The 20,874-nt window shown below is 55.8% G+C and overlaps 3 protein-coding genes across 11 annotated transcripts; 2 read left to right on the top strand and 1 right to left on the bottom strand.

Annotated features, from left to right (window-relative positions):
- The first annotated feature begins 106 nt into the window (after positions 1–106).
- Positions 107–9,336, top strand: ATG9A (autophagy related 9A). Of its 8 annotated transcripts, none has more exons than XM_047085832.1 (17): positions 107–270; positions 548–615; positions 1,257–1,314; positions 1,712–1,843; positions 1,965–2,008; positions 2,564–2,628; positions 3,428–3,589; positions 3,759–3,900; positions 4,129–4,877; positions 4,962–5,115; positions 5,221–5,400; positions 5,783–6,031; positions 6,243–6,421; positions 6,527–6,644; positions 7,431–7,653; positions 7,844–7,989; positions 8,249–9,336. In XM_047085832.1, the coding sequence occupies exons 4-17, from the start codon at positions 1,741–1,743 to the stop codon at positions 8,252–8,254; spliced, it is 2,520 nt and encodes an 839-aa protein (XP_046941788.1). In that variant the 5' UTR covers positions 107–270; positions 548–615; positions 1,257–1,314; positions 1,712–1,740; the 3' UTR covers positions 8,255–9,336. The 8 variants fall into 8 exon arrangements, with proteins under 8 accessions (XP_046941788.1, XP_046941789.1, XP_046941785.1 ...); XM_047085833.1 differs by lacking the exon at positions 548–615 and adding an exon at positions 1,038–1,181; XM_047085829.1 differs by lacking the exon at positions 548–615 and having other exon boundaries at positions 1,038–1,314.
- Positions 9,337–9,716: 380 nt separating this feature from the next.
- On the top strand, positions 9,717–17,696 carry ABCB6 (ATP binding cassette subfamily B member 6 (Langereis blood group)). Its single transcript, XM_047084243.1, has 19 exons — positions 9,717–10,541; positions 10,852–10,989; positions 11,499–11,685; positions 11,888–11,989; positions 12,159–12,342; positions 13,431–13,552; positions 14,073–14,182; positions 14,376–14,441; positions 14,633–14,758; positions 14,888–14,964; positions 15,053–15,116; positions 15,235–15,320; positions 15,555–15,612; positions 15,829–15,933; positions 16,309–16,483; positions 16,635–16,747; positions 16,991–17,085; positions 17,161–17,229; positions 17,413–17,696. Exons 1-19 carry the CDS (start codon positions 9,993–9,995, stop codon positions 17,522–17,524), a joined length of 2,538 nt encoding a protein of 845 aa, XP_046940199.1. The 5' UTR covers positions 9,717–9,992; the 3' UTR covers positions 17,525–17,696.
- Positions 17,697–17,815: 119 nt separating this feature from the next.
- On the bottom strand, positions 17,816–20,667 carry ZFAND2B (zinc finger AN1-type containing 2B). 2 transcript variants are annotated; one of them, XM_047084245.1, is made up of 9 exons: positions 20,483–20,667; positions 20,128–20,222; positions 19,760–19,891; positions 19,475–19,626; positions 19,131–19,220; positions 18,995–19,055; positions 18,842–18,909; positions 18,431–18,503; positions 17,816–18,120 (listed from the first exon to the last, which is right to left on the bottom strand). In XM_047084245.1, exons 1-9 carry the CDS (start codon positions 20,535–20,537, stop codon positions 18,079–18,081), a joined length of 768 nt encoding a protein of 255 aa, XP_046940201.1. In that variant the 5' UTR covers positions 20,538–20,667; the 3' UTR covers positions 17,816–18,078. The 2 variants fall into 2 exon arrangements, with proteins under 2 accessions (XP_046940201.1, XP_046940200.1); XM_047084244.1 differs by having other exon boundaries at positions 17,816–18,224; positions 20,483–20,666.
- Between the last annotated feature and the right edge of the window lie 207 nt (positions 20,668–20,874).

The following is a 20,874-nucleotide window of genomic DNA, read 5'->3' on the forward strand; positions in this document are numbered from 1 at the left end:
TCCAAGACCCACCTCGATCCTTTAGTCCCGCCTGCGAAGCCGAGAATTGGCCGTCATGCCTCCGCCCCCCAGGCTCATTGGTCAGATTGGCTGCGGGTGACAGTGAGTGACAGGCGCCGGGCCTAGCGCTCTGGGTCCGGACGAGCCCAGCGGAGCCGACCGAGCCCCTGGAATCACTCGGGTCACGGTTCCTGAAGTGAAACGCGAGATCGGTTACTGGAATCTCGGGGCCCGGGTTGGGCCTGACCGAGGGTGCCTGCGGAGCCCTAAGTGAGCTCATAGCGGGTAACGGGGGGAAGGGGCTCCGCGGGCGGGGCGGAGGCGCGCAGCCGGAATGTTTTGATGGCGGGGGCGCGCGGACGGGGGCGCGCGCGGGCGGCGGGGCCGCGCGCGAGGTTGTCCGCTGTTGGGAGCCGAGCCCTTGGCCTGGCGCCGGGCGACCCTGGGGCGCACTGGGCTCGGGTCTTGGCGGCTGGGTGTGGGGAGGCAACCCAGCCCACTGGGGCGATCTGCTGTCGGACTGGCTCGATTCTTCCAACATCCGCAGGAACCTCTGAGCCCAGGCCCGGCCAGCCGGGGCTCCATGACCCTGGGTCCACACTGACCTGGTCAGTGGTGAGTTCCCTGAGAGCTTGGTCAGCTCCTTCTGACCCAGGGCTCTCACTAACCCAGGGAATCCCACTGGGGCCAGGCTGGGCCGTGTTCCAGGGCCCCAGGGTCTGCACCGACTGGGTGAGTGCTATCTAAACATGCCTGGCTCCGGGGACCTAGGGAACCCACACTTTGCCCAGGATCTGTGTCTACAGTGACCCAGTCAGGATTTCCTCTCCAGGAACTATGCCTGTCTGCTGGGTGCTGCTAGGGAACCAGGGGAAGGGGGTGATCAGAAAGGTCCTGTTCAGAAAGACCCTGTTCTTGGGTTTTGGATTTGGGGCTTTGAGGACCCTGAGAGGCCTGTAGAATATTCTGAGGCCGAGGTGGGGCGATGGAAAAACAGCCTGGAGGGGCTGCCTGACCTCAGGTCTGTACTGATCCAGTCTTTACAGGTTCAACAAGCCACTTCTTGGGATGAGTTGGATGAGTGGCCCTGTATAGTACAACCAGAGGAAGGGCACACAGCCGTAGTGCCTCTTCCCCACTGCAGCCTCCCTGCCCCATGCTTGGCCTCCTCTTAGTTGAAGGTGGGTGGGCAGGGGGGTTGGGTTTCTTTCTGTCCCCAATCCCCACTCTCTGGGGCCTGACACCTTCTCCTCCAGCAGCTGCAGAGCCAGGGCATCAAGGGCTGGAGTGGAGCAGACGCTGTCCATGGAGCTGGTAGGGCCATGTGCTTATCTCAACCTTTGTTTACAAAATGCTTCCGAACTTCTAGTCTCTTGGGAGACCCGGGTTTCTCCTGGAGGGCAGAGGGAAGTCCCCTTATCTCCACTGAATAGAAGATGAAACATCCCCTGCCCTCCAGCAAAGGGGCAGAGCCTGGCTTCAGACCGGCAAGACCTCAGTAGACACTCAGTAGAGGCTCTGGGAATGACTGACCTCCCAGGCCCTGAGCTTGCTGCTCTCCTTTGGTAACTACTCCTCTGCCTTTGAGCCAAGAAGACTGGTAGTGGAGACCAAGCCCAAGGATTCTTTCTCACTCTTTCTGGTCTACTAGGCAGGACAGGAGACAAGCAGCACCAAAGTCTGAACCTGGATCTCTTTTCATTACCGGCAGGTGGACAAAGTGGACAGGGGGTGGTGGTGATGGCGCAGTTTGACACTGAATACCAGCGCCTTGAGGCCTCCTACAGTGATTCGCCCCCTGGGGAGGAGGACCTATTGGTGCACGTCCCTGAGGGGAGTAAATGTGAGTGCTTGGAAACAACAAGGGCACCAGGGCATGGGGAGAGAGTTGGTGGAGGAACACGGAGGGAACAAGGGGCTCATGTTCCTTCGGGGCTCTGACATCTCTGCTCCTATGCCCACAGCACCTTGGCACCACATCGAAAACCTTGACCTCTTCTTCTCTCGAATATCCTTTGTGTCTCTGTGTTGGAGCTCTGGGAACTTTATCCCCTCCCTAAGCCAGGCCCCTCATGGGAAGTTGGGGTGGGTCTGATTCCAGTCTCTGGAAGGGAGGTGGAAGTTTTCTTAACACTGAAAGAGGCTGAGGAAATAACGATTGTTATAGATAATGATACCCCAGGTTTACCAAGAAGTACGTACGTGCCTTTCACTTTGTGGTGTCAATTTATAAGGAACCTCTTTAAAGGTGATCTTTCTTTTTGATGGGACGCTAATAACTATAATAATATCTTTTGACTTATTCTGTGTCAGCTCTGTGTTAAATACTTTACGCATGTAGTTTCATATCTAATAGTTCTATGAGACAGGTGCTCTAAGACAGGTGCTATTATCTATGAGACAGGTACCACCGCAGACAAAAATTTAGAGAGGGTAAGTAATTTTGGCCAAAGTCACACAGCTTGAAAGTCATGGAGCCAGGAGTTAAGTTCAGGTATGTGACACCAAAGTCTGTGCTCTTAACTGCTGTCTCTATCAACCACATTTTTCTTGACAATTCTACGTTTATAATCTACACCAGAAGAATGGCTTCACTTGCATGCTCATCGGGGAGATCTTTGAGCTCATGTAAGTCTAAGAAGGGATGGTGATGTGGTGAAGGACTACATGTCAGTCTTTCCTTGAGCTCAGCCCTGGCCATTCCTGCCAAGGCGGCTCAGTCCTAGGCTCAAAACTCTGCAGACTCTCAGAATTCAGGGACTGGGTGTGGCACCAAAATTTCCAATCTCATTTTTTTTTAAATCTCCCCTATAAGGAATGCTTTCCAAGTTCTATCTCTTCCATGAAGAGAACTCAGACTTGATCATTTCATTAGAGCTCCAATGGAATGGGCATAGTTCAGTTTGGAGGTCTTAGAGATGCCTGCCACTTAAGAAAAGTCTGTTGTTCTGCTTTGGTTAACAGCTTTAGAAGGCAACGAGCTTTCTAAAAGGGAGGAGCCATATGGTTTTGCCAAAGGGAATGGGATTGGGAAACCTTCCTCCAATAAGAAAAGACTGTAAACCCCCTAAGGGCTTCTAAATACTATCTCAAAAGGAAATCAGGGATTGGGAAGAAGAAACCACAATCAGAAGATCTTTGAGAGTCTAGTAAGTGGTGGCAGAGATTACTACTGGTGAGAAAAGCCGGCTGATTGTGTGACGCCCTGAGGCTAAAAGGAAAAAGTAGTAGCTGGTTTGGGTCTTAGAAGGTCCCTGGGGCTGAGCAGTAAGGAGAGCCCCCCTGGGAGTTCTCCAGCGCCTGCGTGTCCCTAGAGGCTGTTGTCTGTAATCTCCTTCTGCTGCTTCCGGACTCTTCTCTTTCCCCACACTGTTTCACTGGTGCTTCTCTGACTCCTGGACTGTGGCCCCTCTTCCCAACTCCCCAGGCAGTTCCTCTTTGTGGTTGCCTTCACCACCTTCCTGGTTAGCTGTGTGGATTATGACATCCTATTTGCCAACAAGATGGTGAACCATAGTCTTCACCCTACCGAGCCTGTCAAGGTCACTCTGCCAGATGCCTTTTTGCCTGCCCAGGTCTGTAGTGCAAGGTAAGGGCTGCAGACTTCTGCTAACAGGTGGGGAATGGAATGGAATGTGAGGTAGTCACACATCCCCTAGAACACAGACTCGGCCTCGCCACATCCTTCAGGATAGCATCGTGTCTCCCAAGACTCCGCAAGGGCCACCCCTCCTTCCTTCCTTTTTCCTCCCCACTAGGATTCAGGAAAACGGCTCCCTTATCACCATCCTGGTCATCGCTGCTGTATTCTGGATCCATCGGCTTATCAAGTTCATCTATAACATTTGCTGCTACTGGGAGATCCACTCCTTCTACCTGCATGCTCTGCGTATCCCCATGGTGAGACTGGGAAGTTGAGCGGTTAGCACCACAGCCCAAGATGGCTTCTGTGGCTAGGGAAGGGTGGGGTGTATTCCTGGGCCTCGGGCATCCTCATCGTCACTGGTAGGTCAGGGAGTGTCTGCTTAAATGCTCCGCGCGGCTAAGCATAGGACCTCACGGCTAATGCGGGGAAGGAGCCGGGGCAACAGCCCACCTTCCCTGCCTTGTCTCTCTCCCACCCTACAGTCTGCCCTTCCATACTGCACGTGGCAGGAAGTGCAGGCCCGAATCGTGCAGACCCAGAAAGAGCACCAGATCTGCATCCACAAGCGCGAGCTGACAGAGCTGGACATCTACCATCGCATCCTCCGTTTCCAGAACTACATGGTCGCGCTGGTTAACAAATCCCTCCTGCCTCTGCGCTTCCGCCTGCCCGGCCTTGGGGAGGCCGTCTTCTTCACCCGTGGCCTCAAGTACAACTTCGAGCTGATCCTCTTCTGGGGACCCGGCTCTCTGTTTCTCAATGAATGGAGCCTCAAGGCTGAGTACAAACGTGGGGGGCAACGGCTCGAGCTGGCCCAGCGCCTCAGCAACCGCATCCTGTGGATCGGCATCGCCAACTTCCTGCTGTGCCCCCTTATCCTCATCTGGCAGATCCTGTACGCCTTCTTCAGCTACGCCGAGGTGCTGAAGCGGGAGCCCGGGGCCCTGGGAGCACGTTGCTGGTCACTCTACGGCCGCTGCTACCTCCGCCACTTCAACGAGTTGGAGCACGAGCTGCAGTCCCGCCTCAACCGAGGCTACAAGCCCGCCTCCAAGTACATGAATTGCTTCTTGTCACCTCTGCTGACGCTGCTGGCCAAGAACGGCGCCTTCTTCGCTGGCTCCATCCTGGCCGTGCTTATTGCCCTCACCATCTACGACGAAGATGTGCTGGCTGTGGAACACGTCCTCACCACCGTCACACTCCTGGGGGTCACCGTGACCGTGTGCAGGTGGGCCAGGGGCAGCAGGCGGGAGCAAGCAGGCTAGCGTTCCTGGGAAAGGCTTGCCTCTCACGGGGACCCTGATCCCCCTAGGTCCTTTATTCCGGACCAGCACATGGTGTTCTGCCCTGAGCAGCTGCTCCGCGTGATCCTCGCTCACATCCACTACATGCCTGACCACTGGCAGGGTAATGCCCACCGCTCGCAGACCCGGGACGAGTTTGCCCAGCTCTTCCAGTACAAGGCAGTGAGTGGAGTTGGAGTTAGGGCCTGCTAGAGACTGGCTAATAGCTCGGTGGTAAGGGCTGGGATCCCTCCTCCTCTCTTATGATCTGGGTCCCCTCCCTTTTAGGTGTTCATCTTGGAGGAATTACTGAGCCCCATTGTCACACCCCTGATCCTCATCTTCTGCCTGCGTCCACGGGCCCTGGAGATTATAGACTTCTTCCGCAATTTCACCGTAGAGGTCGTTGGTGTTGGAGATACCTGCTCCTTTGCTCAGATGGATGTTCGCCAGCATGGGCATCCCCAGGTACCGGGAGAGGACGGGCAGGTGGCCAGAGGCGATGCCGGCATTGTCTTTGGGCAAACTGAGCCAACGAATCACCACAAAAAGGCAGCCCTGCCTCTGGGCAGCCACGTGCCAGGGCGCACACTGCTTGGTAAACCGGAGCTAGGGCTGGATTTTAGCCTTCAACTTGCACCTTTGGCCACGTTCCCTTGAGAAAGGCACAAACCGAGCAACTAGTCCAGCACGCGACTACTCCTGGGGTGGGGCACCGGGGCCCCTGGACAAGATACAGCAGCGCGTTGTGGTCCGTCCTCCAGGGGCACAGCCTCCCCTCTAGCAGGAAAGGTACAAAAAGGGTTCCCGTCAGAGGACAGTGCTGCTCACTGTAGCCTCCCTTGTGCAGTGGCTGTCCGGTGGGCAGACAGAGGCCTCAGTGTACCAGCAAGCTGAGGATGGGAAGACAGAGTTGTCCCTCATGCACTTTGCCATCACCAACCCCGGCTGGCAGCCACCACGTGAGAGCACGGCCTTCCTCGGCTTCCTCAAAGAGCAGGTTCAGCGGGACGGAGCAGCGGCTGGCCTTGCCCAAGGGGGTCTGCTCCCTGAAAATGCTCTCTTTACGTCCATCCAGTCCTTACAATCTGAGTCTGAGGTGTGTTCCTGGGGCCTGGGCGGTGACGGGCAGCGTGTGCTCCAGGTGCTGGGAGTTGAGGACTGGACGTGGGGTGGAAGGGCATACCTACCCTATCGGTTTCCTTCTGTCTGTTAAGTCTATTCCACTGAGTCCTGACACCCAGGATACTGGGGGACCCCGCAGCCTCCCTGCTGCCCTGGGAAGTCTAGCCACCCGTTTTCTTTCACAGCCACTGAGCCTTATTGCAAATGTGGTAGCCGGCTCCTCCTGCCGGGGCCCCCCACTGCCCAGAGACCTTCAAGGCTCCAGGCACAGGGCTGAGGTCGCCTCTGCCCTGCGCTCCTTCTCCCCTCTGCACCCGGGTCAGGTCCCCACGGGCCGAGCCCCCAGCACCATGACAGGCTCTGGGTGAGTAGAGGTGGGCCGCGATGGGAGGACTTGGGAATAGACGCCAGCAACTTCTGTGGGTCAGAAATGTTGACGGCTGCTGTCTGTCTGTGCTGGGAGGGACAGGGTGGATGCCAGGACAGCCAGCTCCGGGAGCAGCGTGTGGGAAGGACAGCTGCAGAGCCTGGTGCTGTCGGAATACGCGTCCACCGAGATGAGCCTGCATGCCCTCTATATGCACCAGGTGAGTGGGCAGGAAGGGGCCGAGCCATGGGATCCAGAAGGCCACTGAAAAAGAGAGGGTTTGGGGTGTGGAAAAGCAAGACCTGGGCTCAGAACCCTTCTCTGCCTTTTACCCACTCTGTAATTTCCATTCCCGCATATACCCTTTTACTATCCTTTTTAGCCAAGCTTACTTTCATCCAGCGCCTTTACCCGTTTGTTTCCCTTGCCAAGAATCCACTTCCCTGAGATATGCGTATGGCTCCCCCGTTCTCTTTATTCACATATCTGTTCTTACCTCCTCCGTGAGACCATCTCTGGCCACCCTGACTAAAAGCCTCCCTTGGCCACCTTCCTAAATCTTCCTGCTCTGTTTTTCTCCATAGCTTCTATCTGACATATTGTATTTTTCCCCCTCTTTATTTTGTTGTCTATAACCCCACCCCATCCCCCAGTATATAAGCCATACAGGGCTGGGATTTTTGTCTATTTTGTTCACCGCTGTAGTCCCAGCACCTAAAAAAGTGCCTGGCACTTAGATGTGCAACCCATCTGTTCTTGACTTACATGACTACACAAAGTGAGGGTCATTACAACTCTTACATTACACACAGATTTGTTCCAGAGACCTGCGGAGAATTTAACCTGTAAGATGTCATATGTGTGTTAACACACTGTTAACATGATGGTTACTCTGGGTTAGTGATTCTGGGTGGGGTGGTAAAAATGGGAACTGGGGGATACTATGGTGGGGGGCAGCTGTTTCAGACATCCTGTCCCCAACTAATGAGCCCCCCCCACTTTTCAGCTCCACAAGCAGCAGGCCCAGGCTGAACCCGAGCGGCACGTGTGGCACCGCCGGGAGAGCGATGAGAGTGGGGAGAGTGCCCCTGAAGAGGGGGGAGAGGGCTCCCGGGCCCCCCAGCCTATCCCCCGCTCTGCCAGCTATCCCTGTGCTACACCCCGGCCTGGAGCACCTGAGACCACCGCCCTGCAGGGGGGCTTCCAGAGGCGTTACGGGGGCATCACAGGTATCCAATGGCGGTTCAGGAGGACACAGAGCCTTGGGGGAAGGGTGGCTCTTTCCGAAGCCTCTTGGGGAGGAAAGAGGTCAGAGCAATCAGGCCCAAAGAGACCAACCCTCACCTCCACCCCGCATAGAACCTTTCTCCACATTTCTGTTTGGGTTAATTCTAAGGGTATGTTTACTTTTGTCTCTAGATCCTGGCACAGTACCCCGGGCTCCCTCTCACTTCTCTCGGCTGCCCCTCGGAGGGTGGGCTGAAGATGGACAGTCAGCATCAAGGCACCCAGAGCCTGTTCCCGAGGAGGGCTCGGAGGACGAGCTTCCCCCACAGGTGCACAAGGTAAGGGCTCCAGGACCCGAGAACAACTACCAGAAGTAGTAACTTCCAGGCTGAGGTCCAAGTCCCATGTGAGAGAAGGCAGCCCTCGTACAGAGATGCTGCTTCTCCCCTCCAACATACACTCCCGTTTTCTTCCCTCACCTACTCTGAAATCAATTTCTGAAGGAATCAAGCTTTCCTTTTTCTTTATCTCTAGGCTTTATTTGGGTCAGCAGCTAGCTAAAGACTATATCCACTACTAACCCTTTTCTCTCCACAGGTGTAGGCAAGGCTGAGGAAGGTCCCTATGTCCCAGGATGGAGGCCACTGTTGCCCTGCCATCCCATCCTCCCGCCACGGAGGGCTTCTCTGAGTGTCGCCCGGCTCCACGTGTGTGGTGTTTGTGTGTCCGTGCCCGGCCAAGGGAGGTGCCAACGCTGGGCTTGCCACAGCCCCAGGAGAGAAATTGGGGGCCTAGGAACCAAGGCACACAGGACTCTAGCCTCATTCCCAGGACCCCCCCCCCCCTCCCTTGGCTCAGAGTGTGGTGCTAGAAACTGGTCCCCAGCCCAGCCCCAGTACTGCCACCTTCGCACCTGCCCCTGCAAGTCTCCAGAGGACTGCCCATCACAGAAGCTGCCAAGCAGGGATCACCTGTGCCAACTGTGGAGTGGGGAGGTTGGGTCTGGACCCTCAACGTCTGCAGCCTCCCTCCCTCCACCCTGAACAGATGAGCAGCTCAGGCTGTGGCCCTTACCTCACCCCCACTTCTCTCCCAGTGCTGCAGCCTGCTCACTTCTCTCCTGCTTCCCGCACATTACTGGCGTGTATGCCGCTTGCTCCCGTTCTGTTCGCTTGCTCCCGTTCTGTTCAGCTTTTGCTTTGCACTGGTGTGGAGGCCCTAGCTCCCAGCTCCCCTCATGCTATCTTTTGACACTAAGAAGGAAGGTTTCTAAATTGCAGGAGCAGGATAGAAATTATTTGCTGCCCTCTCCCACTTTCAGGATGGGCCCCTGGGAGACTGAGGCCATCCTGGCCCCCATTGCTGCTTATTGTACCCCTTTACCGCCTGCACTTGGGACGGACTGGGCTGGAGTGTGCCCTTGGCTGTCTACCTCCCAGCAAGAGAGCTCTGGCCTGTCTCCCGCTGACCCCTAGAGGGGGATGGAGGCGCGACAGGAGGCCTTCGCCCTAGGCTTTGAGCTGCCGCGTTGCATGCTGGGATTCAGCTCCTACTCTCCGCCCCGCGCCTCGCCCAGGTCTGGTCCGCTGCGGGTGTGGTGAACCGCGCTGCCTGAGCTCGCAGCGGAAGGAGTAGGAACTGTGTACAGCTTGATAACCCTTAATAAAAAAAAAAAGGGACTTTGACCAGGTCTTGGCTTGTTTTCTCGCGCGGCTAGGTTGCGTCTGATCCCCCAGGTGGCTGGGGCCCTATAGGAAAGCGGGCCTATGTCGTCACTCAGCTAAACCGAGCCAGCGTGCTAGCAAAAGGGCCATTTCCTAGCCATGGTTCCGCGGAGGTCAAGGTCTCCCGCTGGACGTGCGGTCAGATTTCGCGCCCTGCGCACGTGACCAGCCCGACTCCGCCCCTGTATTTTGCCTTTCCCGCGTGCACCTTAACTCCCGGCCCCTTCAGGGAGCTTGGCCAATGGGGACCCTAGGAAGGGGCTGAGGCCGCCCCCCGGTGGGCAGGGCTGCTGCGCCGGAGCCGCTCCAGTCAGATGCTCAACATTCCTTTGGGCCCGGACTTGGCAGGAGGGTCCTGCCTGGGCTGCGAGCGAGAGGCGGACGGACTGCCGAAGACGGCGTACGTGCCCTGCGTGAGTGCGTGTCGGCGGCGCGTGCGCGAAGAGAGTGGGTAGTGTGGCCGGACCCACGTGTGTCCCTGCCCGAGAGGCCCGCGGCTTGGCGCCCCTTGTCTCCATGACCCGAGACACCCCGGCATTCGCGTCCCGCCCTGAGCAGCCGGTCCCGTTCTCCCTTCCCGCAGTCCCCGCAGCCTCGGCCGGCGGCCACGCATTACCATGGTGACTGTGGGCAATTACTGCGAGGCCGAAGGGCCCGTGGGTCCGGCCTGGGAGAAGGGTGGCCTTAGTCCCTGCTTCTTCTTCACGGTTGTGCCCTCGATACTGATGGCCCTGGGGGCTCTGGCCTTGGTGCTAGCCCTTACCTGCAAGCGTCGGGAGTGGCCAGCTGGCTCCCGTGAGCTGTCTTGGAGCGCCGGCCCCCTTGTCCTTCCTTATGGGCTGCAGCTACTTCTGGCTACACTCCAGGTGACGCTGCCCCTAGCTACCCTGGTTGGCCGGGTGGGCACTACTGGGGGAGCCCCGCTGCCAGGCTACCTACTGCTGGCTTCCATATTTGGGACTCTGGCCAGCGCCTGTGGCCTGGGGCTGCTGGTGGTGGAACGCAATCAGGCCTGGCAAAGGCTAGCAATGGGCATCTGGATCGAGTTCAGGCACAGCTTGGGTCTCCTGCTCCTCTGGACCGTGGCGTTTGCAGCTGAGAACTTGGCCCTTGTGTCTTGGAACAGCCCACAGTGGTGGTGGGCAAGGGCAGACTTGAGCCAGAAGGTAAGGGACTTTGTGGGGAATGGAGAATCATGAGTGGCAAGGGCTGGGGAGAAAGACAGAATGTCTAGTCACACTGGCTCCACACTTTGGGATGCCTCTAAGGGAAAAAGGAGGAGGCCTGCTTGGCAGGTTGCTGATAGCCAGCTGGTGGGGTGTGTCTGTGCTGAGTCACTCTACATTTTTTTAAAGCCTGTTTGATGCTGGGCCCCTGAGCTGGGTGTGTGCCCTGCCCCATTCCCTAGCCCTGTTCTAAGTGGTAACAATGGCATTTTGGCCTTCCTTGATGCTCTCCCTACGCGTTTCATTCTAGGTCCAATTTAGCCTATGGGTGCTGCGGTATGTGGTCTCTGGAGGGCTTTTTATCCTGGGACTCTGGGCCCCTGGACTTCGTCCCCAGTCCTACGCCTTGAAGGTTAATGAAGAAGATCAAGATGTAGAGAGGTCCCAGGTACACCTGAATTTCTGAACCTTAGGGCCTGTCTTAATTTCATTGCCTGTCATCCTTTTTTGCCACCATAATACTTCTTTCTCAAATCTCAGTTTATGCCACACGAGGCTTTCTGACCTCATCAGGAATCATTTGGGGTCTAAGATAACTGGAAGCTGCAGTCCCATACATTTTCCCTAGAGGGGTTTGGCTAGGGCACTTCCTTTTTTTTTTTTTTTTTTATTAATGTTGACTTATTTATTTTGAGAGAGTGTGTGTGCGAATGGGGAAGGAGCAGAGAGAGAGAGAGAGAGAGAGAGAGAGAGAGAGAGAGAGAATCCTAAGCAGGCTCCAGGCTCTGTGCTGTGAGTACAGAGCCCAATGTGGGGTTTGATCTTATGAACTGTGAGATCATGACTTGAGCCGAAATCAAGAATCTAGTCACTTAACCGACTGAGCCACTCAGGTGCCTCTAGGGCACTTCTCTCTGATTTCTGAGCTCTCCTCCCCTATGTGTTTTACATTCCTAGGTTCAGTCAACAGAGGAAGCACCAGGCTCTACCTGGCGAGACCTTGGCAGGAAGCTCCGCCTACTGAGTGGCTACCTGTGGCCTCGAGGGAGTCCAGCTCTGCAGCTTGTTGTGCTCATCTGCCTGGGACTCATGGGATTGGAACGGGGGCTGAACGTATTGGTCCCCATCTTCTACAGGAACATAGGTGAGGGGGGAAGGAGTGCCAGCTCAGCTCTTTCTGGTCCTTTATTCGGCCTGGTGAGGGGTGGGGGCCCAAACTTAGGAAGGTGGGACAGTGTTAGGAGCTGGATAATCAGAAAGAGGCTGTGGCTGGTGCCCGGATCGGTTTCTTCTGAAGAGTGTCCTGGGGGCCATAAGTGGTCTCTGACTTATTTTCTCCACCATAGTGAACTTGTTGACTGAGAAGGCACCTTGGAGTTCCCTGGCCTGGACTGTTATCACCTATGTCTTCCTCAAGTTCCTCCAGGGCGGTGGCACTGGCAGCACAGGTATGAGGGATTCTGCTATCCCCCTGGCTGGCATTGGTCCCTCCCTGCCTTCCTCCCCCAAGCATCCCTCCCCTGGCCCCTTGGGGTTCTCAGACTTTTCATGTCTGGGTACTGGGCCGATGTCATTTGGCCCCTAAGCTCTACTGAGGCCTCCCCTGGCTCCCCCCAGGCTTTGTGAGCAACTTGCGCACGTTCCTGTGGATCCGGGTGCAGCAGTTCACATCGCGGCAGGTGCAGCTGCGCCTCTTCTCCCACCTGCATGAGCTCTCGCTGCGCTGGCACCTGGGGCGCCGAACGGGGGAAGTGCTACGGATTGTAGACCGGGGCACGTCCAGCGTCACAGGGCTGCTCAGGTGCCAGGCCAGTGGAAATGGAGTGTGGGAGGGTGGGGCTGGAGACACAGGAATGAAGGGGCTGTCCAGAGAAAGCACCCAGCTTCAGCTGCCTCTCCATCCTTTTTGTTTTTTTAACTTCAAGATTAGCATGCACCTGCTCTCATAATAAGACAAATAAAATGGAGCAAATATCTTATGTAATATCTTATAAATTTTACTTCTCCAAAGGTTCCCACTCCATCTAGTATGTTGAGTTCTGCTTTTTACGTGTTCACATGTATATGTGGAGACTCACAGCACTAATATGATATTGGGGAGGGTTCTCATAAAACAAGCAGTATCATGACATAGGTATCATTCTTAGAGGTGCTTTATTTTTTATTTTTTTATTTTTTTTTTCAACGTTTTTATTTATTTTTGGGACAGAGAGAGACAGAGCATGAACGGGGGAGGGGCAGAGAGAGAGGGAGACACAGAATCGGAAACAGGCTCCAGGCTCCGAGCCATCAGCCCAGAGCCTGACGCGGGGCTCAAACTCATGGACCGCGAGATCATGACCTGGCTGAAGTCGGACGCTTAACCGACTGCGCCACCCAGGCGCCCCTAGAGGTGCTTTATTAATAAGACATTAGGGAGATACATTCTTACTATGCATGAAGCTCCCTCTCATTCATTCTAATTGACACGGCATTCTGTGCTTGGGGCGGGTACAGTTTACTTAGCCACTCACCTCTTGAGGGTTAGTTAGCTTGATTCTGGTCTGTTGCTATTGAAAAACAAAACACTAGGGTGCCTGGGTGGCTTGGTTGGTTGAGCATCTGACTTTGCTCGGGTCATGATAACTCAGTTCGTGAGTTTGAGCCCCACGTCGGACTTTGCACTGATAGTGCAAAGCCTGCTTTGAATTCTCTGTCTCCCTCTCCCTCTGCCCCATCCCGACTCATGCACGAATGTGCGCGTGTGCACTCTCTCTCTCTCTGTCTCGAAGATAAATAAACATTTAAAAGAAAAAAAGAAAAAGAAAACACCACGCTGAAATTCCTGGAGGCAGAGTTGCTGGCTCTAAGCCCCTAAACCTTTCTTTGTTGCTTGACTTGCCCTCCTAGCTACCTGGTGTTCAACGTCCTCCCCACCCTGGCTGACATCACCATTGGCATCATCTACTTCAGCATGTTCTTCAACGCCTGGTTTGGCCTCATTGTGTTCCTGTGCATGAGTCTTTACCTCAGTGAGTGCTGCTTGGTGAAGGCGTCTCCCGGAACTACGCCAGGGACTCCCTTGGGCATGAGTCCCGCCCCCACTCAGGTGGCCCACCACAGGGAGGTTGTAGATCAGTGGACGTGAATAAGCTCCTCTGCTCCCCAACATGATGGGTTGGCCTCCTCCTCTGCCAGGGGAACCTTAGCTCAGCCTGGATGGAGGGCCAGGGAAGGGCATCCTGGTCACATTAGGGGCCTGCCGTGGGTACAGGGCAAGGAGAAACCTCATTTGTGTAACCAGATGCAGCTTGGCTTCACTTGGCCACCAATGAAGCATTTTCACACGCAAGGCTTTGCACAGGCTGGAAAGGTGTCTCTGTCACAGCCCCTTCCCTCAGGGAGCTTAGTGCTCTTTCCCTTTGGGAATCTGGGTCCCTGGCCTGTAGTACAGGGTTCACGTGTATGTGGCAGATAGCAGACATCCTCTTGTGGTCTCTGGTTTGGGGTGATGTCTTGATCGCTTCTCCCTCCTCCTCCTGTCCCTCGCAGTCCTGACCATTGTGGTCACTGAGTGGAGAACAAAGTTTCGACGTGCTATGAACCTACAGGAAAATGCCACCCGGGCACGAGCCGTGGACTCTTTACTAAACTTTGAGACGGTAATCAAGGCCTTGGTGGCAGTAGCGTGAGGCACAGTGGCTGGTGGAGCAGCGTGTCTGGGACCGGCGGGGCTGCTAGGGAGCTGGGGGGGGGGGTGTTTAAAATGAGGAAGGGGGGATTGGGGACCTGGAGGAAATAACCCAGGTGTAAATGCTGCAGCCACGTCTTACAACCGTGGTTTGAATTCATCAGGTGAAGTATTATAACGCGGAAGGTTACGAAGTGGACCGCTATCGAGAGGCCATTGTCAACTATCAGGTGAGGATGCTAGTTTGAGGCCTGCCGAGAGCAATGGCCTAGCCTCGCGGAATTGCCAGGGCCAAGAGGAGTACGGTTCTGGCTGAAAATTTGAGGTTGAAGATGCCTGGGCCCAGGTTTGGATTTGGTGAGAGTGTATATGTGACATCCTACCCCACCCCGCTAACCCCTGCCCCGTATTATTGCCCCAGGATTTGGAGTGGAAGTCAAATGCTTCACTGGTTTTACTAAATCAGACCCAGAATCTGGTGATTGGACTTGGGCTCCTTGCTGGCTCCTTGCTTTGCGCATACTTTGTCAGTGAGCAGAAGCTACAGGTCAGAGAATTGTGCTGGGGACAGGGCAGAGGGCCTTTGTCTGGGCCCCCAGGTTCCTGGGTGGGAAGCGGGAAGGTGACAGCCTGAAGGCCTTCTGTGACTCTGCACTTCTCTGTGGATCTTCACAAGGTTGGGGACTTTGTGCTGTTTGGCACCTACATCATCCAGCTGTACATGCCCCTCAACTGGTTTGGCACCTACTACAGGTAACTGATCTCCCACCCTCACCTGTTGAGGATGCACAGTTCTTTCCCCAACTCCTCAGAGGAGCCCCAGCCAGCACTGTTTTTGCAGGATGATCCAGACAAACTTCATCGACATGGAGAACATGTTCGACCTGCTGAAAGAGAAGGCAGAAGTGAGTGAAGCGGGGGGTTGGGAGGGGTGTGTGGGGAAGTGGGAGCCCACACGGTGTTCCTGGTGTCTGGAGAGTACCAGACCTGTAATGGCAACATGCCTGGGTCCCACTCTCCCAGGTGAAGGACCTTCCTGGAGCAGGGCCCCTGCGTTTCCAGAAGGGCCAGATAGAATTTGAGAATGTGCACTTCAGCTATACCAGTGGGTGAGCCCCCCTTTTGCCATCTCACAGCCCCCTTTCCCACCGTCCATATGCAATCTTGCCCCCATTCCCCACCCTCCCCATCCCCACCCCCACGCCATCCCTGCTTCTCAGCCCACCACTGCCTAGAAAGAGAGCCTGAGCAGGGGAGGGGCAGGGCCCGGTAGCAGCTCTGGTGATGGAAGGGGGCACTGGGAGTGCAGCAGGCCTGCTGACCATGCCCACCCTTCCTTGCAGGCGAGAAACCCTACAGGATGTGTCCTTCACTGTCATGCCTGGACAGACACTGGCCCTGGTGAGAGGAGACCCAGCCCCTTGGCCCAGACTCCTTGAGTTTCCCTATTGCGGTGCTCATGGAAATTTGTGACCCAGGCTGTGGAGTCAGAATCCTGTCACAGTGGGCCACAGGATTGAATGTAGCAGCCTCCACGGACATTGGTGGCTTCTTGGAGAGCAAGCCTTAAAAGCCAGTGGGCCTGAAAATATTTTCCTTCTGTTTCCAATGCAACAGGTGGGCCCATCTGGAGCAGGGAAGAGCACAGTATTGCGCCTGCTGTTCCGCTTCTATGACCTCAGCTCTGGCTGCATCCGAATAGATGGGCAGGACATTTCCCAGGTAAGGTTGCTCGGGAGGAGTTTGTGATTTAGGGGCCTGTGTGTGAAAGAATAGCGTTCTGTGAAGTGCTGGCCACTCTCCAGGGAGAGAAGGAGATGTCACCCCTGCAGAAAGCTGCAGCAAGAGACCTCAGCATTCTTGGCATTCTGTGGCCTATCCAAGTAAAGTAGTCATGAGCATAAAAAGCGTATTTTCTCTTTGTAGACAGGGAAATAGACTCGGGAAGGTCGAGTGATTTGCCCCCACAGCTAGAATTATTTGGGGGGCTGGTGACAGGGTTCCTGTACCTCATCCCATGTGCTTTCCTCCAGTCCGTCCTATCTCCCGGGCCTGGGGCAGTCTCACAGGCTGAGGCATATGGTCTCTTGGCCCCAGGTGACCCAGACCTCCCTCCGGTCTCACATTGGAGTCGTGCCCCAGGACACCGTCCTCTTCAATGACACCGTCGCCAACAATATCCGCTATGGCTGCATCACAGCCGGGGACGAGGAGGTGGTGGCTGCTGCTCAGGCCGCGGGCATCCATGACACCATTCTGGCTTTCCCTGAAGGTGAGCTTCCCTGCAGAGTCCGTGCCCTGCCTGATTGAGTCCTGCTGTCCCCACCTCCCCCCCCGACCTCTGTTCCATCCCTTCCTGCCCGTCTGGTCACAGAAACCAAGTTTATTATGTGTGACTTGAGGGAGGTGGGCGATATTCACAGGATACGAGACGCAGGTGGGCGAGCGGGGACTGAAGCTGAGTGGTGGGGAGAAGCAGCGTGTGGCCATTGCTCGCACCATTCTCAAGGCTCCAGACATCATTCTGCTGGACGAGGTGAGAACCCTGGGCAGCCCAGTCTCCTCCTTCCTCCTTTGCCTGTGACCAGGCCATTCCTGGTGGGCAGTTTTCCCTCACGGATAGATATCATGAATCCTGGCTTCATAAAAACACCTTACGGTTCTCAAGTGCAGACAGATTCTTTTTGATTCCCGAGGCCTCCCTCAGCTAGCAGCTGGCATCCTCCTTCCATGGGGATTTGGGGTGGCAGGGGCAGGTTTACACAGATCCTCTCTGTAGGCAACATCGGCGCTGGATACGTCTAATGAGAGGGCCATCCAGGCTTCTCTGGCCAAAGTCTGTGCCAACCGCACCACCATCGTAGTAGCACACAGGTACAGGACCGGGGCAGCAGGTGGCGGGGGGCCCACTCGTGTTGTGTGGTGCATAACCCAGTTCTGATTTCTCAGGCTCTCAACTGTGGTTGATGCCGACCAGATCCTCGTCTTCAAGGATGGCTGCATTGTGGAGAGAGGACGGTAAGGAACACAGCAGGATGAATAAGGCAGGGCCTCTGAATTGGGGGCCCCAGGAAAAGGTGAAATCCCAGGAGTTTCTGAAAGGGATCTCCCTTGCCAATCGCACTCATCTCTGTGGGCTGCTGGTGAGGACTCTTGGGGTTGAACTGATAGCTGGGACCTACACTTTCCACTTTGCCCCAGGCACGAGGCTCTGTTGTCCCGAGGTGGGGTGTATGCGGAGATGTGGCAGCTGCAGCAGCGGGGACAGGAAGAAGTCTCTGAAGACACCAAATCCCAGACTGAGACACAGTGACAAGAGTTGTGGCCACTTCCCTCCAAGAGGAAAACTCAGAAGGGAATAAGATGTATCCCTTTTCCCAGTATATTTCATGCTGGGGTTGGGGTATGGTGCTAGCTATAGTGAGAGCAAAGAACCTTTCAGAAAAGCACTTTTTGGGGAAATAAAAGTGTGGACTATGCCAGGATCCTTGTGACTTTGATGTGGGGTACTGCCGTGGGCCTCTACACTTAAGTCAGGAGAGCATTCTTGACAGGACCCCCCTGGTTTCGGTTGTAGAGGAGAAAGAAACACAGCACTTGGAGGTCTTATTGACTGCCAAGATCCTTTATTCTTTGCAGGCCCCTCCTTGTCCCCTCGGCATGAGGCAGCCCCAGTGTAAGGGGGATTACATGATGCAGGGAGCTGAACGGGGCCTGGCCAGCATTCCCCGAGGCCCAGCCGCCGGATGGTTCTAGCCGCTCTCTCCTATGCAGCTGGAGAGGCCAGCGGGGCCTTCTGTGGGCTGGGCTCCACAGCTGTTCCTCCTGACGCTCCCTGGAGGGGGCCTCCGTTTCTTCTCCTTCTCCTCAGTCTTCCAGGCTGCTCCCAGCCTCCTCTCCCTCTGTACCCTAGAGGTGTGAGGGCCACAGTCCTCCTCAGCCGAGCCTCCCTCCCCAAGCCCAAGGCCCTAGCACAGGCTGCAGTTGGACGGCTTCAAGGTGCGACTTTGCGCCTGGAGCAAGGAAGGGGGAAGGAAGGGAAGGAAGACAGGGTGCGACGTCAAGGAAATGAGGGACAGTCCTCACTTCAGAGCCCAGCGTGGGCTAGAGTCACACCAAAAACAAAAGGATAACCACCATTCCACACTCTCTACCACTTGAAGAAAGCCCCCCAAACTCCCAACGCAGGACCTCAACTCCCCCCACCCAGTCCTCATACCTGCTGCCGTTGGTATTCTGCCTCACTTGCTGATAGTGCTTGTGCTAAAGCTAAGTCTTCTTCCTCCTGAGAACTGAGAGGGAGGAACAGCTTAAACTAGATGACAATAATATCTGAAACATGAGTGTCTTATCTGTTAGGCATCGCCGTGCTAAGCACTTCTGAGTATTATCTCAATCTCCACACAACCCTATAAGTAGGTAGGTATTAGTACTGTTCCATTTTAGAGGAAACTAAGAACCTTATAACCTTATAGGTTAAAAGAACTTGTCAGAGATCATATAGTTAATAAGCTTCATTTTGAGCCCAAGTGCCTAGCCATCATCCTACATGGGGTTGGAGTGGTCCCACGTACCTCCCTCCAATCTGAGCTTTTGCCCGCATCCCATCGTCTTTCACCAGAGTAGGTACCTTGGGACCTGGGGTTTGGTCTCTGCCAGGGACAGTTCTAGGGCTCGTTGCAGAGCCTCATCCTCACTCTGTAAAAAGGAGAGAGACCAGTTGCCTTGGACTTTATTCTCCGTGTGGGTTTCCTTCTGTCCATCCAACCTCCACCCAACTCACCAAGCCGTTCTGCAGAGCAATCACCGGAGGGGCTGTCTGGGATGGAGACTGGGTTGTGGCTCTACGGCAGACATTCAAGAGGCTGAGGTCAGAGATGCAAAGGGGAAAAAGGGAGAGGAGAAACAGGCAGGCCTACCTGCTGGGAGAGGTAGATGAAGGCAATGTCCGACTCGGGCTGGGGATGGTGCTTGTAGAAGAAGCTTGTGCTCTGGAGATGGCAGCAAGTCTGTAGAGAAGAGACACTCTTGGCATGCTTCCAAGGATAGCTTGCAGGCTCCTCCCAGGCCGTACCCAGGAAGACAGGAGGGGAGTTCCTCCAAACAGTCTAGAAAAATAGGCACTTGAAAACGAAGCTAAAAGACTCCCCTAGCCAAAGGCAACAGGTTTGAAGCTCCCCAACTTGTAATGAAAGAGGCTGAGTAAGTTCCAAAAGGATGGGGAGATCCTAAAGGCACAAGTACTGGACTTGGTTGCAATTACCCTGCCCGGCTGGTTGGGTGACCCTCCCCAGAGCAATCATGGTCCAGTGGGTGACGGTGCTTGATGCAGAAGTTTCGGCCACAGCGTTCACAGGTCAGTTTCATCATTTCTCGCTGCCGGCAGCCAGAGCGTTCACACTTATTGGTGAAGATCTGAGGTGGAGTGGGAAGGTTTGCCTCTGCTGAGACTCTGACCCCCACTTCTCGAACCCCATCATAACAGCTGTTCCAGTTTGCAAGCATCCATGGTCCCAGCTAGGTCATGGCTAACCCCTCCAATGCTTACCTTACGTTTTTGCTGTGCTGGATCTGAGCGACAGTCTCGGTCAATATGCTCCCCCACAGCACGGTCAGGGGGCTCCCCTCTGGCCACAGGTACAGGCACATTACAGAGTGGGCATACAGGTACCTGGATATCCTAGAGTTAAGGAGCAGGGTTCAGTCTGTGGCCCGCTCCCAGTCCAACCAAATATCTGGTCCTGAAACAGCCTCCCTGAAAGAACCTGGATATGCCCCCTATAACGCACAAGGAAACAATGTTTGCACCGCTGAGCCTCAAAGCAATAAAGCAGAGGAAAATAGAGGCAGAGGGATTCCGGAGATGCTGCATGCTTTCTCCACCCGCCCCCTCTCACCCTCAGACCGCCCCCTCACCTTTTGGTAAGCAGACCCACAGTGATGCTGGGCGTAGGCCACATGGTCTGCGCAGAAAATGCCCGAGCAGGCGTCGCACTTCAGCGGCAGAAAATCTGCAAGAAGTGGGTCGGATTGCAGGCCCAGCGGGACCTCGACGTCGTTCCACTCGGTAAGGAAAAACGGCCACCGGGTTTGCAGCAAACTACACCCGTTCCTAGGCTCCATCTCCTTAGCCACGCCCCCTTAGCCACCGCCCCCAACTTCGATACCCGCCCTCCTCTGACACTTCCAGCCCCGGAGCCCACCCTTCGCCCCACCTTCAGCTCCAAGCCCCGCGGGCCCGGCCCCGCCCCCCGCGCGCTCCGCCCCTCACCCAAGCGCTGACAGCTCGGCTCGGAACAGTGAGCCCCGAGGTCCGGAAACTCCATCGCTGGACCGGGCGGGGCCGGCTGGCCGAAGAAGCGGCGCTGATCGTGTCTAGGGCTCCCGCGCCGGGTCCAGGCCACGACGCCGCACTCTGGGGGGCTCCCAGCCCCGCCCTTTCCTCTCCCCCGCCCAGCCCGAGTTACCGGAGCCTGAGCCCTTCCCGACCAGCGGGGTCCCACTCCTCCCCCGGCGCGCGCGGGCGCACTGACGTCATCGCGCAGGGCGGGCACGTCCCGCGCAGTCTCGGGGCGGCGGGAGGAGCGCCCTTGCAGAGGAGAGCTCCGCCCTTCCCTGCTGGGTGAGGCGAGGGCGTGGCCGCGCGCGGCGCGGGGATCTTGC

Source organism: Lynx rufus, unplaced genomic scaffold (assembly GCF_022079265.1).
Source record: "Lynx rufus isolate CCGP_SWC_20201006 ecotype Redwood Valley unplaced genomic scaffold, mLynRuf1.p SCAF_2, whole genome shotgun sequence".
NCBI classification, from domain to species: Eukaryota; Metazoa; Chordata; class Mammalia; order Carnivora; family Felidae; genus Lynx; species Lynx rufus.

Coding starts and splice junctions, on each gene's coding strand:
- ABCB6 (XM_047084243.1), top strand. CDS start 9,993: ATGGTGACTGTGGGCAATTACTGCGAGGCCGAAGGGCCCGTGGGTCCG. Junction 13,553..14,072: donor GTGCATGAGTCTTTACCTCA/GTGAGTGCTGCT, acceptor TGTCCCTCGCAG/TCCTGACCATTGTGGTCACT. Junction 16,484..16,634: donor CATTCTGGCTTTCCCTGAAG/GTGAGCTTCCCT, acceptor CGATATTCACAG/GATACGAGACGCAGGTGGGC.
- ZFAND2B (XM_047084244.1), bottom strand. CDS start 20,537: ATGGAGTTTCCGGACCTCGGGGCTCACTGTTCCGAGCCGAGCTGTCAG. Junction 20,223..20,482: donor GCCGAGCTGTCAGCGCTTGG/GTGAGGGGCGGA, acceptor CACTTCTTGCAG/ATTTTCTGCCGCTGAAGTGC. Junction 19,221..19,474: donor CACCCAACCAGCCGGGCAGG/GTAATTGCAACC, acceptor TCTTCTCTACAG/ACTTGCTGCCATCTCCAGAG.
- ATG9A (XM_047085832.1), top strand. CDS start 1,741: ATGGCGCAGTTTGACACTGAATACCAGCGCCTTGAGGCCTCCTACAGT. Junction 2,009..2,563: donor TTGACCTCTTCTTCTCTCGA/ATATCCTTTGTG, acceptor TGACAATTCTAC/GTTTATAATCTACACCAGAA. Junction 5,401..5,782: donor GCCAGCATGGGCATCCCCAG/GTACCGGGAGAG, acceptor TCCCTTGTGCAG/TGGCTGTCCGGTGGGCAGAC.